We start from the raw sequence: 18,295 nt of genomic DNA, 5'->3' as shown, positions 1-18,295 counted from the left end.
AGTGATTTTTAAGGGTTTGGTACACACTGAGGTGATTCAAAAAGAGAAATATTTTTTTCCCTCAAAATCGGAAATGATTATGTTAATACATAATGAAAAAGTAATTATCTCTCAAAATTTGGGCCATCTGAAAAAATTTTTACACTTGATGCCAACGACGTTAACATTTTTTTTCTTAGTGAAAAACCACGATTGTTCGGTGTCGCAACGACAAAAGTTGGCAAATTTTGAGAAAATAATGTTTTCATGATATGCCAACATTATCAACCAGCGAAACTAAGCGAATCATTTTTTAAATCTAGAGACGCTTACGAAAAATCGAAAAACAAAAGTTTTTCTCCAAGCTCAAGAGCAGAGAACCAAGATTGAGTGCTAACTTTTGTCGTTGCAACACCGAACAATCAATCTTTTTTTATCGTCGTTCTTCACGAAGAATGAAAAAAAAATTAACGTCGTTAGCGCCACCTCTAAAAATTTTTTAGATGGCCCAAATATTGAGAAAATTACTTTTTCATTATTTATTAACATAATCACCTGCGACTTTGAGGAAAAGAATTTTTTTTTTTTTTTTTTTTTTTTTTTTTCAATCACCCCAGTACACACGAAACATTTGGAACACAGTTCGAATGGAAAATCGTTGGTCGATGAAAGCATCAGAAAATGAGATATTCCGAAAAACTTTGGACGAGCTTCGTACGTATACAGTTTTGGTGTCTTCAATTCACCGGAGAAATTTGGTGAATTCCAAGGACTGGTGTACGACGATTGTCAATGGAATTAACGCTCCGGTGAATTCTCGATTCTCGCATTTCCGATTACGTTCCAATCGTCCGAAACTGTACGATCGAAAGTTTCAGTAACCGCGACTCGCCAAGTCCCTCAAGGGAAGCCGAGGGAGGTAGGAGGTTAAGAAGAAAGACGATACGGGGGAAAACCCTCGTCAAATTCCTCAACGTCCATCCGTGGTTTCTCCCACTGTGAATACTCGATTCCTCACTTGGCTGGATTTCTCCGCCTTCGCGACTGAGCGATTTTCTGCCACGAGGAATCCTCGCAAAGGATTTTCCGTATGCTCGGACTTTTTGCAAGTTCGATGCGATCCGAATCGAAATCTTGACGCGCGCGGGGATCGTGCCTCGTCTCGTCGAAATTGAAACTCGTACGAACATTGAGTGAATTTTTTTTCCCCAGAGACTTCAATTCACTTGATGTGGATTTCAAAATCGGATGGACAGTCGCAAAATTTCGTTGAGGGTTAAAGAAACACTGACGCACATTCGCTCGATCCGTCACGAATGAGGCACTTTGTCTAAGAGATATTTCATACATATCCGTTTGTGTTCGAAAGTTGTTGAGAATCGCCGCATAACGGTCAGCAAAGTTGCGGTATAGAGATACTCGTGAACGCTTCCCCCTCGGGTTTGCCTTTTACCATCAGGGCCATCCCGGCCATCACTTGCGAATTCGAAAACCGAAACTCGAGCCTTACGTTGTCTGACGTAGCGGGAGCAGCTCCGCCGACGACCGCAGAAACCCATGGGCCACTTATCGAGTCAGTTTCTACGGGGACCCTCTTCAATCTCGACAATACCTCACCTCGGTCAACGAAGACTTGAGCCACTTATATATCGAGTCTTAACTTTACCTCCACAGTTATTCAATACCACTGGCTCTCGTCGGAATAAAAACGCTTTGAAAATTATAAAAACTTACCTGTTTTGTATCGCACATTTGGTGTTCTTGAGAATCTTTGACATGGGACGAACGTCTTGGTTTTCTCCCGATTTGTTAAAAAATTTGATAGAAAATCCGATAAGAATTCCAAGTCAAATTGTCGCATGACAAAATTGATGCATCGTTAGTCGAAATTGTCGAATTTTATGATCGATACAAGGAGAAAGAAACGAAACTCCCGGAGCGAATGATTGGAACTCATGAATCTACGGTCTCGACTGAGTCTAGTGTCGGCAAGCTCAAACCTGCTCAAACTGCTTCTACTACGTTTACCGGCTGCATCAGAGCGCCGTGTGTTGTTCGAAGCATGTACTAAGCAGCGACGCTGCGCGCGTCAACAACGTGCCGGTTCTCTTCGGTATTCTTCTATATCTCTTGAAGGAAACCAAGGAAACTGAGTGTACTGTCACGTGCCATGCTGGATATCAACATGCACAAGTGGTTGTGTCGTTTTGTGGATTTTTACGCCACCGGTATACGCGTACTCGAATTCTGATCATTTGAAATCTAATAGTTGGGATTCGATAACATGCGTTCGTGAGTGCAGGAGAATCACACCAAACAGAGCCGGTGAAAGTTTTACGACTTGTTTTCACATGGAGGCATAGTCGGGCAAGAGACGATTGACGAATCTTGAAGAGAAAAATAAAAAATGGTGTCTCATGCTGATAATGACACTGGTACATCTCATGTTTTATTGCCGGTTTTGCTCAGTGCATTCGCCATTCCCGTGTCTATGTTATTTTGGATCGTTAACGTTGTTTATTCTATTTTGTCGCCCGATTCCGACTACCACGCGGAAGGTCAGTTTTCCTTATGCTTTCCATAATCCTCTAAATTAGTAATTTGCTTATAGAATGATTATTATCTTTCTGATTTCACCTAAACAGGTTATTCTGTGATTTCACCGTGGAGATGGCTCGCCGCAGTTATCATACCAATATTGTTTTTTCTCTGGGGCTTGAGAAGACGCAGCGTTGATCTCAGTGGTGCCATACTAGGTTTGTCATTATTTTTATAAGAATTACACCGTTGATTCTGACCTTTAATTACTCTTGACATGTTCTTGAAAATCACGACTCTTATTTATATAAAAGTGTTTTCAACAAAACTGAAATGTATCTTTGCATATTTGCATGAATTAATTGAAAAATTGTCAATAAAAAATTATTAACAAGTATCGCGACTGAAAAGGTTCCTGTGCTTAGCAAATGCCTTTGCACCTGTGCTGTTTGTACTATATCATTTCCAATAAAATTAACAGTCCTTTGAGAATATAGAGCGCTACTTAGACTATAACATCGCCAGTAAACTTTCTCTTTTTGTGACTAACAATATTGAATTCGAATTTAGCGCTGTTCATGGGATTCATTCTGACTCTGACAAGTTTCGCTCATCTCGCTTGCGTCGGCGTATTCTTCATAAGTTCATCTTTAGCTACCAAATTTCGTGCTGAAAGAAAAAGAAATCTGGATGCCGACTACAAAGAAGGAGGACAAAGGAATTGGATACAAGTTTTGTGTAACGGAGGAATGGCTTCTCAATTGGCTTTGCTGTATTTATTGGATGTTGGATGCGGCGAACGTCCTATCGACTTTTATAAAGATTACCGGAGCTCATGGCTGTCCATTGGAATATTGGGTAATTTCTTAGTTGTGAATGAAGAAATCGAACCTCTTCGTTCCCAATATTTACTTTAGTTGAAACCGTCGGGAACGTCATTCGAAATTTTCTTGGACTAAAGAAAAAAGTTATTTTTTTCCAGTCAAGGAAGAGCCTGACCACGATACTAAATTTTTTAAATTCCGAATTTATAGGTGCTCTGGCCTGCTGTAATGGTGATACATGGGCCTCGGAATTTGGCACTGTCATCGGCGACTCGGATCCTTTTCTGATTACAACACGAAAGAGAGTACCACGAGGTATAAAACTACATGAATTCTGAATACCTACGATCACGATTGTTCGTGTTGGAGAAAAATAATTAGAGGCTCAACGCTCTTTTTCAAGGAACTAACGGTGGTGTTTCCTGGGTCGGCCTCATCTTGTCACTGTTGGGCGGGATCGTGATAGGCCTTTCGCACTATCTCACAGTTTTGTACACCGTAGATTCAGTCATTTTACAAACAGCTGCACCACAATGGCCGATAATTATGATTGGTGGATTCGCTGGATTATTCGGGAGTCTTTTCGATTCTGTTTTAGGTGCTACCTTCCAATACTCAGGTAATCCATGAAGCTCTGTACATTTCTTTTGAATAACCAAATTCGACATATAGTTGCAAATAAAATTACTATTGATACAGGACTCAATGAAGCTGGAAAAGTCGTCGAGCATCCAGGAAAAGGAGTTAAACATATTTGTGGTAGACAAATATTAGACAATCATAGTGTTAATCTTTTGTCCAGCATTGTCATCGCTCTGACGCTGCCGAGGATAGCCAATATTATTTGGCCTTGAAGGTGAAGTTATTAGTGTTTTTAAATATTCACTTATATCGCGTAATATGTTTCGAATAACGGATATATTGTCGATATTACCTTAATATTTAAGGAGAATTTCTAAGATTTTTATAAATTTGTTCGAATGACTAGTATTAAATTTATATGCATACATTAGTAAAAATAATAAGTTTTTAATTTATTGATGTCAATATGTTCTGGAACTAGTTTTCAAACTCGAATTCAGAGCACTCCGGTTGAAGAAACGGCATGAAAAGTTCTACAATTTTCTCAACTATTGAAACCATTTTTCTTTATTGTATCCACGAACTTTCGACTCATTTATTCAAATCTGGATCTGAAAAAAATTGAAAATATATTGCATCCAGTTCTCGACTCCAGCCGAGTTGAGTATCATGGTCAAGGATGAAAATGCATGATCGGCGATAATGTCGCGATCAGCTGTTCCAGGCGGTGTTTCAAGGGTTTCCTATTGAATTCGCAAAAAGCTTATTTGCAGGAAATGACGTTTTTGGTCGAGTGCACTATTCATAACAAAAATGATTTCTGGGAGTTCTGTATTTGGTAAGGTAGAGACGACAGTCCGCCGTGAAGAAAATTTCTCGATCATTCATAGTAAAGTAGAGTAAAGAGAGGATCTTTGAACACTGCTAATATTCATGAAATTTTCGGCTGTTCGGTTTTAACACACATATGGAAAATAATCCTGAAGAACTCCATCTCTTAATAAGCACTCAGTCGAATTAGAGAAAACATTGACCAAAGTTTTTTTCATCACTTGCATCAAATATACTTGAAGATTTATTTTTCCTCCTTTTTCCGAAGTAAATACATAACATATTATTTCCATTTACGCATACAGCTTGATACACGTTTTGTACATTTTAATATTTCGCACGTATTTACAAAATCTCACAAAATACTCATATTTAAAATAATTTCTTACAGTATATTTTTTATTCTTTCATCGTAAGTACACTGGGATATTGTTTGTTAAGTTTTGACTACTTTGACACATTCACAGACGGGTACGTTCAATTGTTTTTTAGAAATAATTCGTTGATTATTCGTCTGATGGTTTTTTAATGGAATTATTTTACAGTTTGCGTAGTCTCCGAAATTTCACCATGAATTATTTTGTCTTTCCGTAACAAAAGAACAATTTGTATTTTAGAACTTAGCACCTTTAACATCGGGCCGAAATGAATCGTCAATGAAGCAGTACATTTTTTTCAACCGGTTCAACGTACGTAAACAGTGTCTATGAATGTGATGCCAGTTTTTTTCTTGTTGAACAATGGTAATGCCTGTTGAGATTTAAAATAAAAATTCTAATTTCTCAAACATTTGTGTTTTTGCTGCAGCCGTTAGCTTTCCTGTTTTTATTTTTCAATATCCAATTTCTTTTCGTGAAAGAAACATTGAAATCTAATCACTGATTTCGGGGTCGAAAGCAGTCATCTGTATAGACGGACAGATATAGTTAGAAATTTTTATTTTTTTTCTCAATTTAACAGATAAGAGTATCAAACACTATAATATTGTCATGCCAATGTGCAACTAATTGATCAAGTTAAGGAGTGTCTCATTTTTTACGTAAAGCTACGACTGCCTCGTGATATTTCTGACCATTTTTCAATTTATATGAGTTAGTAGTTCTAGCATTAATGCCCGTATATATACATCTGGGAAAAATCGAGGCAGGACAGTTATTTTTTCCCGTGGTTTTGTTTTATACAAATTTACCATCAGACAATTCCTAATTTACATTTTGATACATTTATATACACACTTACATATTAGGACATTCAGTGTTACTACATTAACTGATATAGGCAACGACTAGTACCATTTTGTGCAAAAAAAATCATTTTAAAGATTATTCCGCTCCGATGCATAACCATGCTAGATCATAATTGTTGTCGCGGAGAAAAATAGTTGAATCTTTTAAATTTTATGTCAATTTGCTGCCTTTAGCAAACCATTTACGCCAGCACTTTCGAGATCAAAGCTTGCATCAATTTTTTAAACAAACGTCGATGTAATCGATTACAGTTTTCTTCGAAAAGTTTCGATTCTTCATTTATACATTTGATTTTCGTATCCAATAATTATTTACGTCAATTGTGTATTTTATCGAGCGGAATGACAATTCTATCAAAATTTCAGAAATCGATGAACGAAGACTCTTTATTGAGTGCGACCGATGAGGAATATCGAGAAATTATTAGATCCTGATTTTCCGTGTCACCGTTATCAGCACTGGCTTTGATACTGATTGAAGTCATCAGCCGATTCGTTGCGTCTGATGAGCACCCGTGTACTGCTTAAGCCGTTATTACTGCCCCTACGGAATCCCACATAAGCCGAGCCGGTCGGCGATGAATTAGCCATCAATTTTTCCTCCTTTTCATCGATCGGTGCCGCCTTTTGATAGTCACACCTTTTCCTCTCCCGGTAACGGACCTGCGGTCGATCGGACAAACTGCAACAGTCAACACCCAACAATGGATTCGACTCAGGCGTTGTCACTGGCACGATACGGACGATTCAGCCTTGTTTTTCCATTTCCCGGGATACTTTCCGAACATTTTTTTTTCTTTACGGCCCGACTCTTTTGTTGCAACAGACCTCATAGGATGATGTATTATTGAAAAATGATTCCTCGTGTTTTTTCTTAATGCATATGCAAAATCGATCAAAGAGAGAGAGAGAGAGAAGAAAAAAACGTCTTGTTTGCATTGTTTGTAAAAACTTGAGAGATTGCTATCAATTAGTAAAACTGTTAATTCTTCAACTTTCTATTCAATATGATATAAATAGTGGTTAAAGAAAAAACACTGCTCCACTTGAAGTTTCTTGTTAAAAATATTGAATTTGAATTTAATTTGAAAAAAATTGCAAAAAATCAATCCACGTACAATGTCTTTCCGATATACAATTAACGCAATTAAATGGATGGCTTCATCATTAACAGTGATATCTAATCGTAAGACAATATTCGATCATTCTCTCTTGTCTCTCAATGTCTGGAGCAAAGCTCGTAAAATGAGCTACCACGCTGAATATATCGTTACGTGTGAAGCAGGAACAGTTTTTCCCACTTGACCGATCAATCGGTAGTAATACTGCTTTAACAGAAGAGTCATAACGAACGAATATTTTTGTGTGACTCGTTCAAAGTCAGTTGGCATTCTTCGATCGCTCGGACTTGGTTTTATGCGTTTTTTCATTCACTACGATTTCAAAATGTAAAAAATACAGTCTAATCTACGATCCTAAAGAGCCATGTGTGTCTTTACAAAAAAAAGAGTCGGGCTTTCAATTAGAAACCCGATTTTGAACGTAAAGTATTTTAAACTGAGTCGAAACACCTGGTTAATTTCGCTCGCACTATTTTTGTGTTCATTTACTAATTATCGTAACTACGATACATATATGAATATATATATATGTATAAATATATATATATATACGGGGCAAACGTTAGTGCATCAAGAGGTCAGTCCGCATCGCACCATTGACGAATCTCGTGCAGTCACAAAAAGGAAGATGATATAAACGCATCGGGAATTCATTATCTAATTTTGAAAAAATGGGAATGGGATTTTCATTGCGAAATATATCTACGATATAAATTCGATTCCTGTAAAATAGGAGATGACTTTTTATGAAGCGTGGTCTTGAAATGACACGTGACTTCGATGTATAATTTTCATTACATTTTTATTGCCATTCTTTTCATGTTCGATATGTCGAATTACATCTTAAAACATCGAAAACTTAATGAAAATGATCATTTTTATGTCGTAAAAATTGGAATGATAATGAGAAAGCTCTCACGAGTAGATCTCGCAAATGTTACCATTTTCAGTTTAAATCGAAAGGTTCTTATTCAAGAAAAATGATCAAATTTACATTGAGAATAATAATTAATCAGATTTCAACCCGCTCACTCGATAATATTAAACAATTTGTCAGGCACGCTGGCTTTCTTCTAGACGGCAAAAATCTCTATACAAAAAGACGACAACTGAATATAAAAAAAAAAGAGAGAGAGAGACGAACATCATAAATTAGGACGCGGTAAAAGCTTGTCTAACAGCGATTGAGGATGAAGTATCATGCAACGGCATTAAAGTTTGCCTTACCGAGACCGTTGTTGCCGTGCACGAATTCGCTCGTTTTCTCATGAATGCCGTACCTTCCCATTTTCGTTTGAACTGCGCTATTACCTGAATTCCCACCACAAAATGATGAATTATCAAATCGGAAATTAATTATCCTGTTACAGGGAGCTCGTGCATTACCTCACCGATAGTGTTAAGGAACAATAACGGAGGTTATAAATCTACAAAACACTGATTTATTATTATGGTTTACCTCGCCGTTGCAAAAACAGAAGAGGATCGCGACGCAGAGGCCCTTTAAAGGGAAAGAAGAGAAAAACAAACATTAATTAACATGAATGTGGCCAATTTAACGGACACGCATTAGCGTCGTACATGATGTGACATCAAAAAATTGTTATTTTTTTTGCCAAACTTGACGTATCATTGCGACGGAGTTTTTCTCTCTTATTTTTCAAATTCGTCGGACGATCGATTGGAATTTTTTGTAATTAGCTCTCTCGTCAGATCGTAACTTGAATCCACTTTGTCACGTTGTGGCTTAACTTTGAAAAGGGGATTCAAACAACAAAAGCCAGAAAATGTCTGTGTGGAAGTAAAAAAAAATAAACTGTGTCCTGTGGAGCACAGAAACTCGAGAATCCCAAGTGTCACGACCAATGTGCCAAAGTAAAAAGGAAACATTGCTTTTTAACTGGTAAAAGGTGCTCGTTAAAGTTTCATTCTCTAAAAAGGTGACTACACTTACTTGAAAGGAAGCCGTAATAGCGGAAATAATTTCGTATCCCCTTTCCCAGGGATGACCTTTTGGTGGTCGAAAGGGAATAACCAAGTAGTGGAGACCGAGCAGTGGGACCAGGAGTAATGTGGCTCTGTAATGTTTTTTTTTTTTTTTTCAGAGCTCAGTTCCAAATGAATTTTAATGTACCGAGCGAAGAGCATAATTTAATTAATATGATGGAGAATGTGGAAGGAGTTGAAAACAGAATGAGTCTTTATCATTGGTCGAATGAATGAAATAAAAGTGCAGAATGAAAAAACAAAATTTGTTCGAGTGTGAAATATTTACCGAAAAGCTTGGAGCATTGAGCGCGAAGGTCGAGTCCCAATAGCAGGACCAGCTCGTAATTTAGTAAGCAGTACACGTACGATATTACAGAGAAACATGAGGTTGAGTAGGGTCGATACACCAACAGGCAAGACCAAGACGTACTTGTAATTACCCTCGTCAATCCAGCACCTGTTGGTAATAGACAGAATGAATGACGTGGGTCTTTATGACGAACGAGAAACCTGCAGCTCTGAACCGTTGTACGCTGCAGAGATTTCAGTTGAGGCTTTTCCTCGAATCATTTTTTTTTCACGCGCGAATGCAAATTTGGACTTATTCATCGCAGATACGACGACTACGGAGGATTCATAGTGTAATTGTTGATTTAAGGTAATTACTGTACTGCATGCTAGTCAAATGAGTGCTAAATTTTCAAAACGCTTTTAGGCTTTTAGGCCAAGTTTAATGTACCGATTAAAAATATTAAAAACGATAGTTTTGCGAAACTATCAACTGATAAATGCAAATTTCCACGATGACACATTTTCACTGGTATTTTTCAAAGAATTATCTCCGTTTTCTGACTGATTTTATTGCAACAAGTCTCATTTTGTTCCCTAACTGACCCTTTACTTATCCACCATGTAGTTTTTTTTTAACTTAATCGTTTCACCGTTGCAGCTAATTGTTTATTAAGCAAAAAAACACTTTCATTAATAATTTCTGAAGAAATGAATTTAAAGAAAAATCTACGTGGTGAATTCGTAGAGGATCAGTTGAAGTACAAAGTGAGACCTGGTGCAATAAAATCGTTTAAAAAATACAGATAATTATTTGAAAAATACCTGTGAAAATGTGTCATCATGGAAATTTGCATTGAACAGTTATAACGGTTTTGCAAAACTATCATTTTTAATACTTTTTCACGTTAATAAAATATACTCTAATGCATATCTATTAACGATAAATTTAATCGGTACGTTGAACTTGGTCTAAAGTGTTTTGAAAATTTAGCACTCATTTGACTAGCGTGCAGTACAGAAGTTACCTTAAACGATTTTGTGTACTCTAGCAAAAGACGTACACTAAAATACTGTTGTAAGCTTAACCACGGACTCGGATATTGCATTTCGTACAGGATAATGCAGAGAGAGGGAACATTGATGTAATTATTTGTATACGCGCGGTTTAGATACTCAACAAGAGAGTCCTTCAGCGACGTAACATGCTTTACTCCGTGGTCGACAACTTATCTGTGCAGAAATCGATGCTCGAGAAATTTAGTATCTCACATTTCTGAGCCCTCCTGATACTCAATAATACAACAACTGCCCTGCTTGCGTCTCGCTGCAGACGAGGGAGAAGGAGATGGGTGGATAAATGGATAGAGAAGAGAGAGAGAGAGAGAGAGGCCGCGACAACCTTGATAATTTTGGCTCGAGGGTTGTTTCGTGCGTTGAATTGTGCAGTCGCTGAATTAATCTCGACGTTGTCCGTGATTTATCGGACAATGCTTGTCCTCAACAAATGTCGATGCTTGATATTATTCAAGCATTATACATCTCATCCTTTCGCACGTTAGATAATGGATGTATTTCACTGGAACGTGACAAATTTCGAAAGATAGATATTTTTTGGTATTTTCGTAAAGTGCTTCTGTCAATGGCGCTTAAAAAAATGGACTCGATGGAATGTTTATTACGTTAGATGCAATAAGTCGACTGTCATCCACTGTGAATTTTAATGTTTTTTATATAGAAACCCGTAGTAGAGTCATCAAAATAAATTTAATCTTTCAAACTATTGAGAACCCAATACTAAAGGGAACGAGTCAGTTATAGAGCTGTCCATCATCTCGCTTTGTTTCAGCGGCTATCCGTGTACAGAGTATACAGGGAACGTTGGGTCGAAAGAAATTGGAGAATGTGGTCACCATTAATTCGGACCGAAGCACACCGAGCACTGTTACATTCGTAATGAGCATCCACCCAACCTCTATGCAGCATTATCAAGTTTCTCACATATACTTTTTCCTAGTACTAATTAAATTCCTCTACGTTTTTGTTCAGTTTGACTGATTACTTTTGCTAATGAGAGCCGAATGGTCTGCGCGATATTCGAGTAAGCCTAACTCTCGTAAATGTGCACATGATGAATAAAAAATTTGTGTAACTCTCTTCGTTATTATAATTTGAAAGATATTCATAACTATTCGCAAATTTAAGGTAGATCGCATGCCCGAAGGATCGTATTTTATGGGTGTTTAAATTGGATCTTTTTTTACTCCCTAATTAAAGATATAATCACTTTAAATTAATGTCAGAGTTATTAATTCGAAATCGTACGTAATTTTTTTTCAATTTATCTTCCGGCGAATGAAATTACGAGCCATTAATTAATCGGGGATCCATCATTGACTAAACTTGAAATTTCATTCGTCCCTGACGAAAATACTGTACTTTTTTATATATAAATTCGCATTAGAGAGCGCAAAGGGAAATAGATACAGGCATGGCCCAAGCCGAGAAGAAACAGAATACCGAAATAAGCAAATGTGAGGTTATACGAGTACTCATTTTACCAATTTCGTTCAATCTTTAACGTAATACATCTTAATTACTAGTAAGATAATCGTCTAGAATTTTGCCCAGATCTTCGTTATATACTTCATTGTTATTGTATTTTTGTGTATTTTTCTGTTATGTGTATTTCTCATTATATTTAAACACGTTTATCGCAATAACCAATAAGACGAACCCTTTAAAATTTGATATGCGAGTCAGTCGACTACCCATTGAAACATTGAAACTCTGTGTAAATTTCGAGATTTCTTAAGAAAATCGTTTCGTGCATGAACTACTTGAATGAAAATAGTCCGTATTTGAAAAATATTCTCACCGGATAATTTCGAGCATTTTATTAAAACATCCTCGCACATCATTTCGCGTCTCAGATCCGGAGAAAAAAGGCAATGTTTTATCAACAATTGAAAGCGATGAGGAAGACTTACTGCGAGTTGTCAGCTGGATCATCGCTGACTGTTCTAAGTATGGCATAAATCAGTACGAATATAGCCGGCGTTAACCACCCAACGCCCATAAGCCATTTTACTAAGTTTTGTTCGCTCGTAAATGCGCAAACGAGAAGCATGTGAAGATAAAAACCCTCGCACAGCATCCAAGCGTAATTTGTCAGTAGAAAATAGTGTAGAACAACATGCAACATTCGACAGGGAATCTGCAACGAAAAAAGTTCACGTCAGCAAGTCCAGTTCAGAAGCTTATCGCTATAAATTATTCCGTATGATGAGCCAGAAAAAACGGTTTTAAAATTTTGTGATTCGAATACTTCACGCTTCGTATCGAAATGTGAACACTCGCTTTGATTGAAAGCAAAATTCTTGTCTGACAACTGGTTACCCAGTAACAAAAACTCGTTCTGTAAATGCGTTACGATAAAACTTTGGTGAAATTATTGTACTTCGTTAATGGACGATTGGAATGCACGAGAAAAAAATCGCAAATAAAATACGTTTAAAATTGTATCGCGTTGCTGCTCGTCATATTGATAGTTGAACTCAGAGTTTTCAAATTATCGTGATCTCTATTTCTGGAGGTAAAATCAAAAGATCTGACTCGCTGAAAAAATTGGAAAAATGGCTGAATCGAGCGATAGTGAAAGTGTTACAAAAATTCTGGAGAAACATGTAAAGTATGGGCTGAAAGTGCCTTTTGTATTTTTATATTATATCTTCTGCTCTGCCTGAGAAAAGAGTTTTAACATTGCTGAACTTACCCCATTATCCGGAAGTAAATCGGCATTTGAGGCAACCGTTCCGTACCAGATAAGCCACAATGCATTGTTTATTGCAAAGGAAGCGAACAGATTCATGTGCAGAGTGATCCGGGCACATCGGAGAGAACTGGGAACAGAAACCCATCAAATTTTCACGTTCATCTTCTCTTGGAGTAAGAAAAGTGCAAATGTTATACTCAGTGCGTCGCACTCACAAATTTGCTTGTGAACAATTTTACGTCATAAATGAGAAAAAAAATCTCACCGGAAGTACGTAAGAATTCCCAGAGACACTAGAAGTGCTATGAGGGAAATCGTGTAGCCAACTTCGTAGATCGTGTTTACTTGCTGCTGCCACTGAAAGTAAACCATTTATTTTACTGTAAAATGAAAATATTGTTGTCGAGCACACAGCATTCTAGGGTTTCCTTGTAAAATTGGCATTTCCTTTTTCAGTCGAGAAAATCTTCAGTAAACTTCGAGTCAACATATATTTGTAAATCCATCTCGTAGACTTTTCATTTATTAAAATATTCCAGTTTCATAATTGAACTATTGAAGATGAAAAACCCTGGCAACAGAAAATTCCACTTTTCAAGGCATTCATCCCATCTTTCCCCTATACTCGATCATTTCGGTGGCGCGTGGAGCAGGAAAACTCATATCCTATACAACTCCAATAATTCATAAATCAGAGGCGAGACCCTGATCGAGAAAAGCAGGGTGTCAAATGGACATCGGGCGATTCTCCATCGTGTCAAATCCCCATAAAATATAGATATACCGCGCCGTTGTATGGTCGTCAACGGTATTTGACACGATGGAGAATCGCCCGATGTCCATTTGACAACCTGCCATCGAGAAACACCCAAATTTTATATAATATATTTTATATAATATAATATAACCTTATACCCAACTTCGGGTCATCAGCATCGCAATAAATTTATCACAGTTTCAACACCTCTTGATCTTCGTACCCTCATAAATATATGGATTCCAATGTATTCAAATTCTGAAAATTTTTATAGAGATTCATGCATGTTTTCGTATTTTCTCAACTTTGTTTATACATACGCTCTTACGGAGCATAAAATTTAATATGCGTTACTTCTTTATACATTTGCATAGACGTTGGTATAAATTCCTCAGACTCCTCTACCTGTACGATCGATAAGTAATTCACTCGACCTAGGAGAACACTATGAATGGGTATCCCCTGAGGACAAGCATCCTTCGCATATGCGTGACGTGGCGTCAGATTCAGAGGGGCAACATAGCATTATAGAAAAGGATTCAAAGAACTTCGCCGTCTTGTAACATACATATTTTGTAATAAATAACTTCACGCATTCAGGTCAAATGTCATTTGTTCTTTGTGCAGCAAATTCTCAGTTTTTTCGTGGCATTTCATTCATACTTTACATTAGATTATTTTTTAAACGTTCGTATGAATTGAACGAGTCGATGTTGAAAGAGTATTACGGGCTGAAACGCGTTATCCATCATATTTTTAGAAAGACATTTGTAACATTTTGTTTTACGACTTTTTTGCCGACTGCGGCTTCTCGGATGCTTGGAATGTATAACTTTTTTGGAGCTTTAAATCCACAACTTTTTGTGAGGATTTAGCTTCTACGTTGGAACTCTGACACGTTCGAATTCGCAGGAAAAATTATTAATGTCATTAGGAAGTTAGAACCTTTTGGAAGCACTTTTGACAGTTGCGTGAAATACAAGACTGATTCGCGGAAACTTGGATGACGAAATGTACTTTTCGCCATGCAAATTTATTGGACCAGCTTCGTTAAAATATTAATTTAAATTAGTTTTAAGCAAAAAGTCTTTAACACTATCTTTCAATCGTAATCCTTACTGACATTGAGCACCCATCGTACTCAGCCTTCAAACACCATTTGATTAGATTGGAACTTTGAAGATGTGCAGGTTTTGTAATTTTCAATGACGAGTAGTAGAAATGCGTTTGAACGTTTTGTGACTTAATTAAATTATCTCACCGAAAGAGATAGCTAATACAGTTCAATGAAGATCTTGAGTTGCGAGGAAATAAATAGAGTTGATATAAGAGCGTCGAGCTATTACCGGAGTGGCAAAGGCTGCAAGCTTCCTCCGAAATGAAAATCTCGATTCGATAAGTGTAATCGAAAGCAATATGAGACGAATGAGAAACGATGTACGAAAATCTGGCAAGAGAAAAAGGATAAAAGAAAGAAAAACTGCAAAGAGGGTGTGAACGAAGTGGGGTAGAGTTGTGGCGCTTCGAATCGGAAAATACTTTCCTCGTTCTCGTTTCCAACACTAGGTTGAGTTTTATTGTACTCTCATTGCCGACAGCCGAGTCCTTCCTTTATTCGTCATGTTTCACCTCAAATTTTTCGGGCTCTTTTACCATCCGAAATTCTCACATATCAAAAGCATCGTGTCATTTCAACGTGCCTTTTTCCCAGTAAAAAATTCTTTAATGGAATTTTCAAGGTCAATTTTCAATTCAATTATCATCAGGCAAATAATTGATATTAAAAATTAATTGAATCGGTTACCAGACAAAAATATACTTACGTTGAGATCCTCGATGTTGACACAAGTCGTGTAGTTGCTCCATATCTGGAGTGATTCGGGATGACGAAACCACGTACCGTTAGGCTCGCAAATTTTGTGCGCTCTCACTGTAAATATACAGAAAAGAGATTCGTCAATGAATCGATCTTTATCCCCGAGAAAAAATTCTTCCACATTATTTATAACAGCGGTAGATTCTCCATGATTGATCGCTTTGCGCCGAATCGACCTTTTGCGATAAGGTCATTGCATGAGCACAAAGTAACGAAGGGCATTATGTTATGGTGATGCATGCAACATCATCGACGGGTTGGTTTAGTATGCACCAAATAACCGGTTTATCAAGACTCGGGAAGGTCCGAAAATCGATTGCGGCAAGAGTGGAAGTTGTCGAGAGAATGGCCAGCACGAGCTCTCGTTCTCCGCGACACGATGGAGATTCTCGCAAGTTTATAAATATTGGAAGTACCCCGACGACCACCCTTCATAGTCTCCCGTATTCCTGCACCTCGTGTGCAGGCATACGTCAACCTGTAAGTGCACTTACGATATAGAATCGAGGCATGCCGTACGCGTTTTCGTCCCCTTGCTCAAACTCACCTTTATGTACCGACTTATACGAGGCCGAGCGAAATTCATCTATGCATATATAAACTGTGCACGTAGTCTAGAAATTTACTTGAGGCTGTAATGTCACGCTTCGGAACTCTGTCGAATATCCAACTCTCACTTCCAATGTACTCTCCTCCCCTGTGCACAGTGCTATTAGTGTCAAGAATACTTTGTCCGGTGATACAATTCTGAAGAGTCTCTGGGAACGTCATTCCTTCGAAAATAAGCGACAACTTTGAGTCGGAAATCCGTATTGTTTATGTTGTGCGAAAAAATAAAAACGGTCGAGGAATTTTCGAGCGAAACGATTCGACGCTTTGTACGGAAATGAAGAGTCAACAGAATTTAGATAGGGCTCATCACCAAGGTACGGTAATCCATGGACCAGTGCACGTTCCATTTGAACAGGTCCACGCCGTAACGTGCTGGATATTACGCAAGAATTTTATGAATCAGCAGTCTTCGCATGGACCCCGGCTCCGTTCTACAGAGTTTTGTCGGTTGGCTCCCGTGGGAAAATTGACAGGCTCGTCACAAAATAAATATTTAAGAGTCGAAACCTCTGAATTTACACCGTCGTGTTTCCTGCGCCGGTGCGAGCGTTTCTTTCCGAATGGCACGGGGACGAGAGCCTTTGTATATGAATATTCATTAACATAAAATAACTTTCGATGCATTTTTTGTCGAACCATTTTACATAAAAACGTACTCTTCGAGCTAATCTTCTTCCTCCCCTTGTATACGGGAGGGAAATGGTCGATGTTATTTGAAAAAAGTAATGACGAGTCGATACGAGAAAAGTAGTTGATTGTGAATTATTTCTTCCTCTGAGGTCCCGCGTCCTCTCAGAATGATTGTGTATTAATTTTAAAGCACAAAAATCGATTTCAGTTTTTCTCGTTTATCAAACAATGCGTCTTGACTTCAGCTTTGTTTTATTTGTACTCTTCTTATACCTTGGGCAATATTTCAACAAAATGTAGATTCTGCAACACCGACGAGGGGAACTTTTCCAATCAGAATTTAGTAGACTTATCATATTTAGAACGATCTTCGTGGCTCCGGGGATTTTTATTAATAATGGACGAGGTTGAAAGAGGAACGGGGGGGGGGGAGAACAGAGAGTGAAGAGCGATCGGTTCTATCGCCTGATACACATGCGAAGTGTGTGGAATTGATCTCAAGAGGTCGGGACTTTATTCCAAAGATATAACTGAAGTGAGATCGCGTGAAAGGACGAGATCGAACTTTTACCTACGAAATACTTTAGTCCCTCAAATCTATCTCATCCCAGCAACCTGCGCGAAAGCCTTTCGATCAAAAAAGAACATTTTCAGGATAAGAGTACGAATGGCTCGGGAAAGCTTTCAGCCTGAGCCTATGTGCGCTTACAAATAAGGGAAGAACAGCTCGCAGAAAACCATCCAATACTTTGCTGTACGGTTAAAACGTTGAAGGTTGTAAGGGAGGAAACGAGAGGAAAGGCTAGCCTGCCTCCCTCGTGAGTGTAGGCAGTTTAAAGGGTCGAACCATCAGTGTTTTCCACTCCGTCCGAACTCGAGTCTTTTTTCCACTCGACCGACTTGTCGAGGTGAACCTTCCGCAAGCTACTCCGCAAGCCCCACGAAAACAACACGACCGGATGATCCAGTGGGAATGCCATTTCCAGCTTTCCACAAAAAATAATGACTCGAAAGCTTGTTATTCCACAACATCATTAAATCTTTTCCTGATTTTTGTAAAAACTTCTTCGAGATCGAACAATATAAACTTTGTCCGTATCAATTAGTACGAGCGGATAAGTTTTCCTTCCAAAATTCATTAATCAATTAGACGTTTGGTTAGATTGCTGAACAAAGACGGACGAAGCAATATCTCTTCCTTGTGGAGAGTAAAGCTGAATCTGTTCTATCTGGAAATAAATTGGAGG

The 18,295-nt window shown here is 38.0% G+C and overlaps 2 protein-coding genes across 9 annotated transcripts in view; one reads left to right on the top strand and one right to left on the bottom strand.

The window, feature by feature from the left end:
- Positions 1–2,156: 2,156 nt before the first annotated feature.
- On the top strand, positions 2,157–8,866 carry LOC122406919 (transmembrane protein 19). 3 transcript variants are annotated; one of them, XM_043412754.1, is made up of 7 exons: positions 2,158–2,537; positions 2,625–2,735; positions 3,088–3,375; positions 3,552–3,656; positions 3,745–3,960; positions 4,041–4,197; positions 8,492–8,866. In XM_043412754.1, the coding sequence occupies exons 1-6, from the start codon at positions 2,387–2,389 to the stop codon at positions 4,193–4,195; spliced, it is 1,026 nt and encodes a 341-aa protein (XP_043268689.1). In that variant the 5' UTR covers positions 2,158–2,386; the 3' UTR covers positions 4,196–4,197; positions 8,492–8,866. The 3 variants fall into 3 exon arrangements, with proteins under 3 accessions (XP_043268690.1, XP_043268689.1, XP_043268688.1); XM_043412755.1 differs by lacking the exon at positions 8,492–8,866 and having other exon boundaries at positions 2,157–2,537; positions 3,172–3,375; positions 4,041–5,541; XM_043412753.1 differs by lacking the exon at positions 8,492–8,866 and having other exon boundaries at positions 4,041–5,541.
- Positions 4,976–18,295, bottom strand: part of Dh31-R (Diuretic hormone 31 Receptor) — a 111,707-nt gene continuing 98,387 nt past the window's right edge. For 5 of the 6 annotated variants that reach the window (XM_043412738.1, XM_043412741.1, XM_043412737.1 and 2 more), the window contains 9 exons: positions 15,754–15,860; positions 13,439–13,530; positions 13,174–13,300; positions 12,389–12,615; positions 9,397–9,567; positions 9,076–9,199; positions 8,581–8,622; positions 8,349–8,432; positions 4,976–6,663 (listed from right to left, as the gene is read on the bottom strand). In XM_043412738.1, coding sequence (XP_043268673.1) covers positions 6,454–6,663; positions 8,349–8,432; positions 8,581–8,622; positions 9,076–9,199; positions 9,397–9,567; positions 12,389–12,615; positions 13,174–13,300; positions 13,439–13,530; positions 15,754–15,860 — 1,184 coding nt within the window. In that variant the 3' untranslated portion in view covers positions 4,976–6,453. Of the gene's footprint in view, positions 6,683–8,348; positions 8,433–8,580; positions 8,623–9,075; positions 9,200–9,396; positions 9,568–12,388; positions 12,616–13,173; positions 13,301–13,438; positions 13,531–15,753; positions 15,861–18,295 lie in introns of all 6 variants that reach the window. The other variant, XM_043412743.1, reaches the window with a different exon arrangement.

The sequence above is a fragment of the Venturia canescens genome, chromosome 2 (assembly GCF_019457755.1).
Source record: "Venturia canescens isolate UGA chromosome 2, ASM1945775v1, whole genome shotgun sequence".
Classification (NCBI taxonomy): domain Eukaryota; kingdom Metazoa; phylum Arthropoda; class Insecta; order Hymenoptera; family Ichneumonidae; genus Venturia; species Venturia canescens.
The sequence above is the reverse complement of the archived record's forward strand: the minus strand, read 5'-3'. Positions and strand labels throughout refer to the sequence as shown.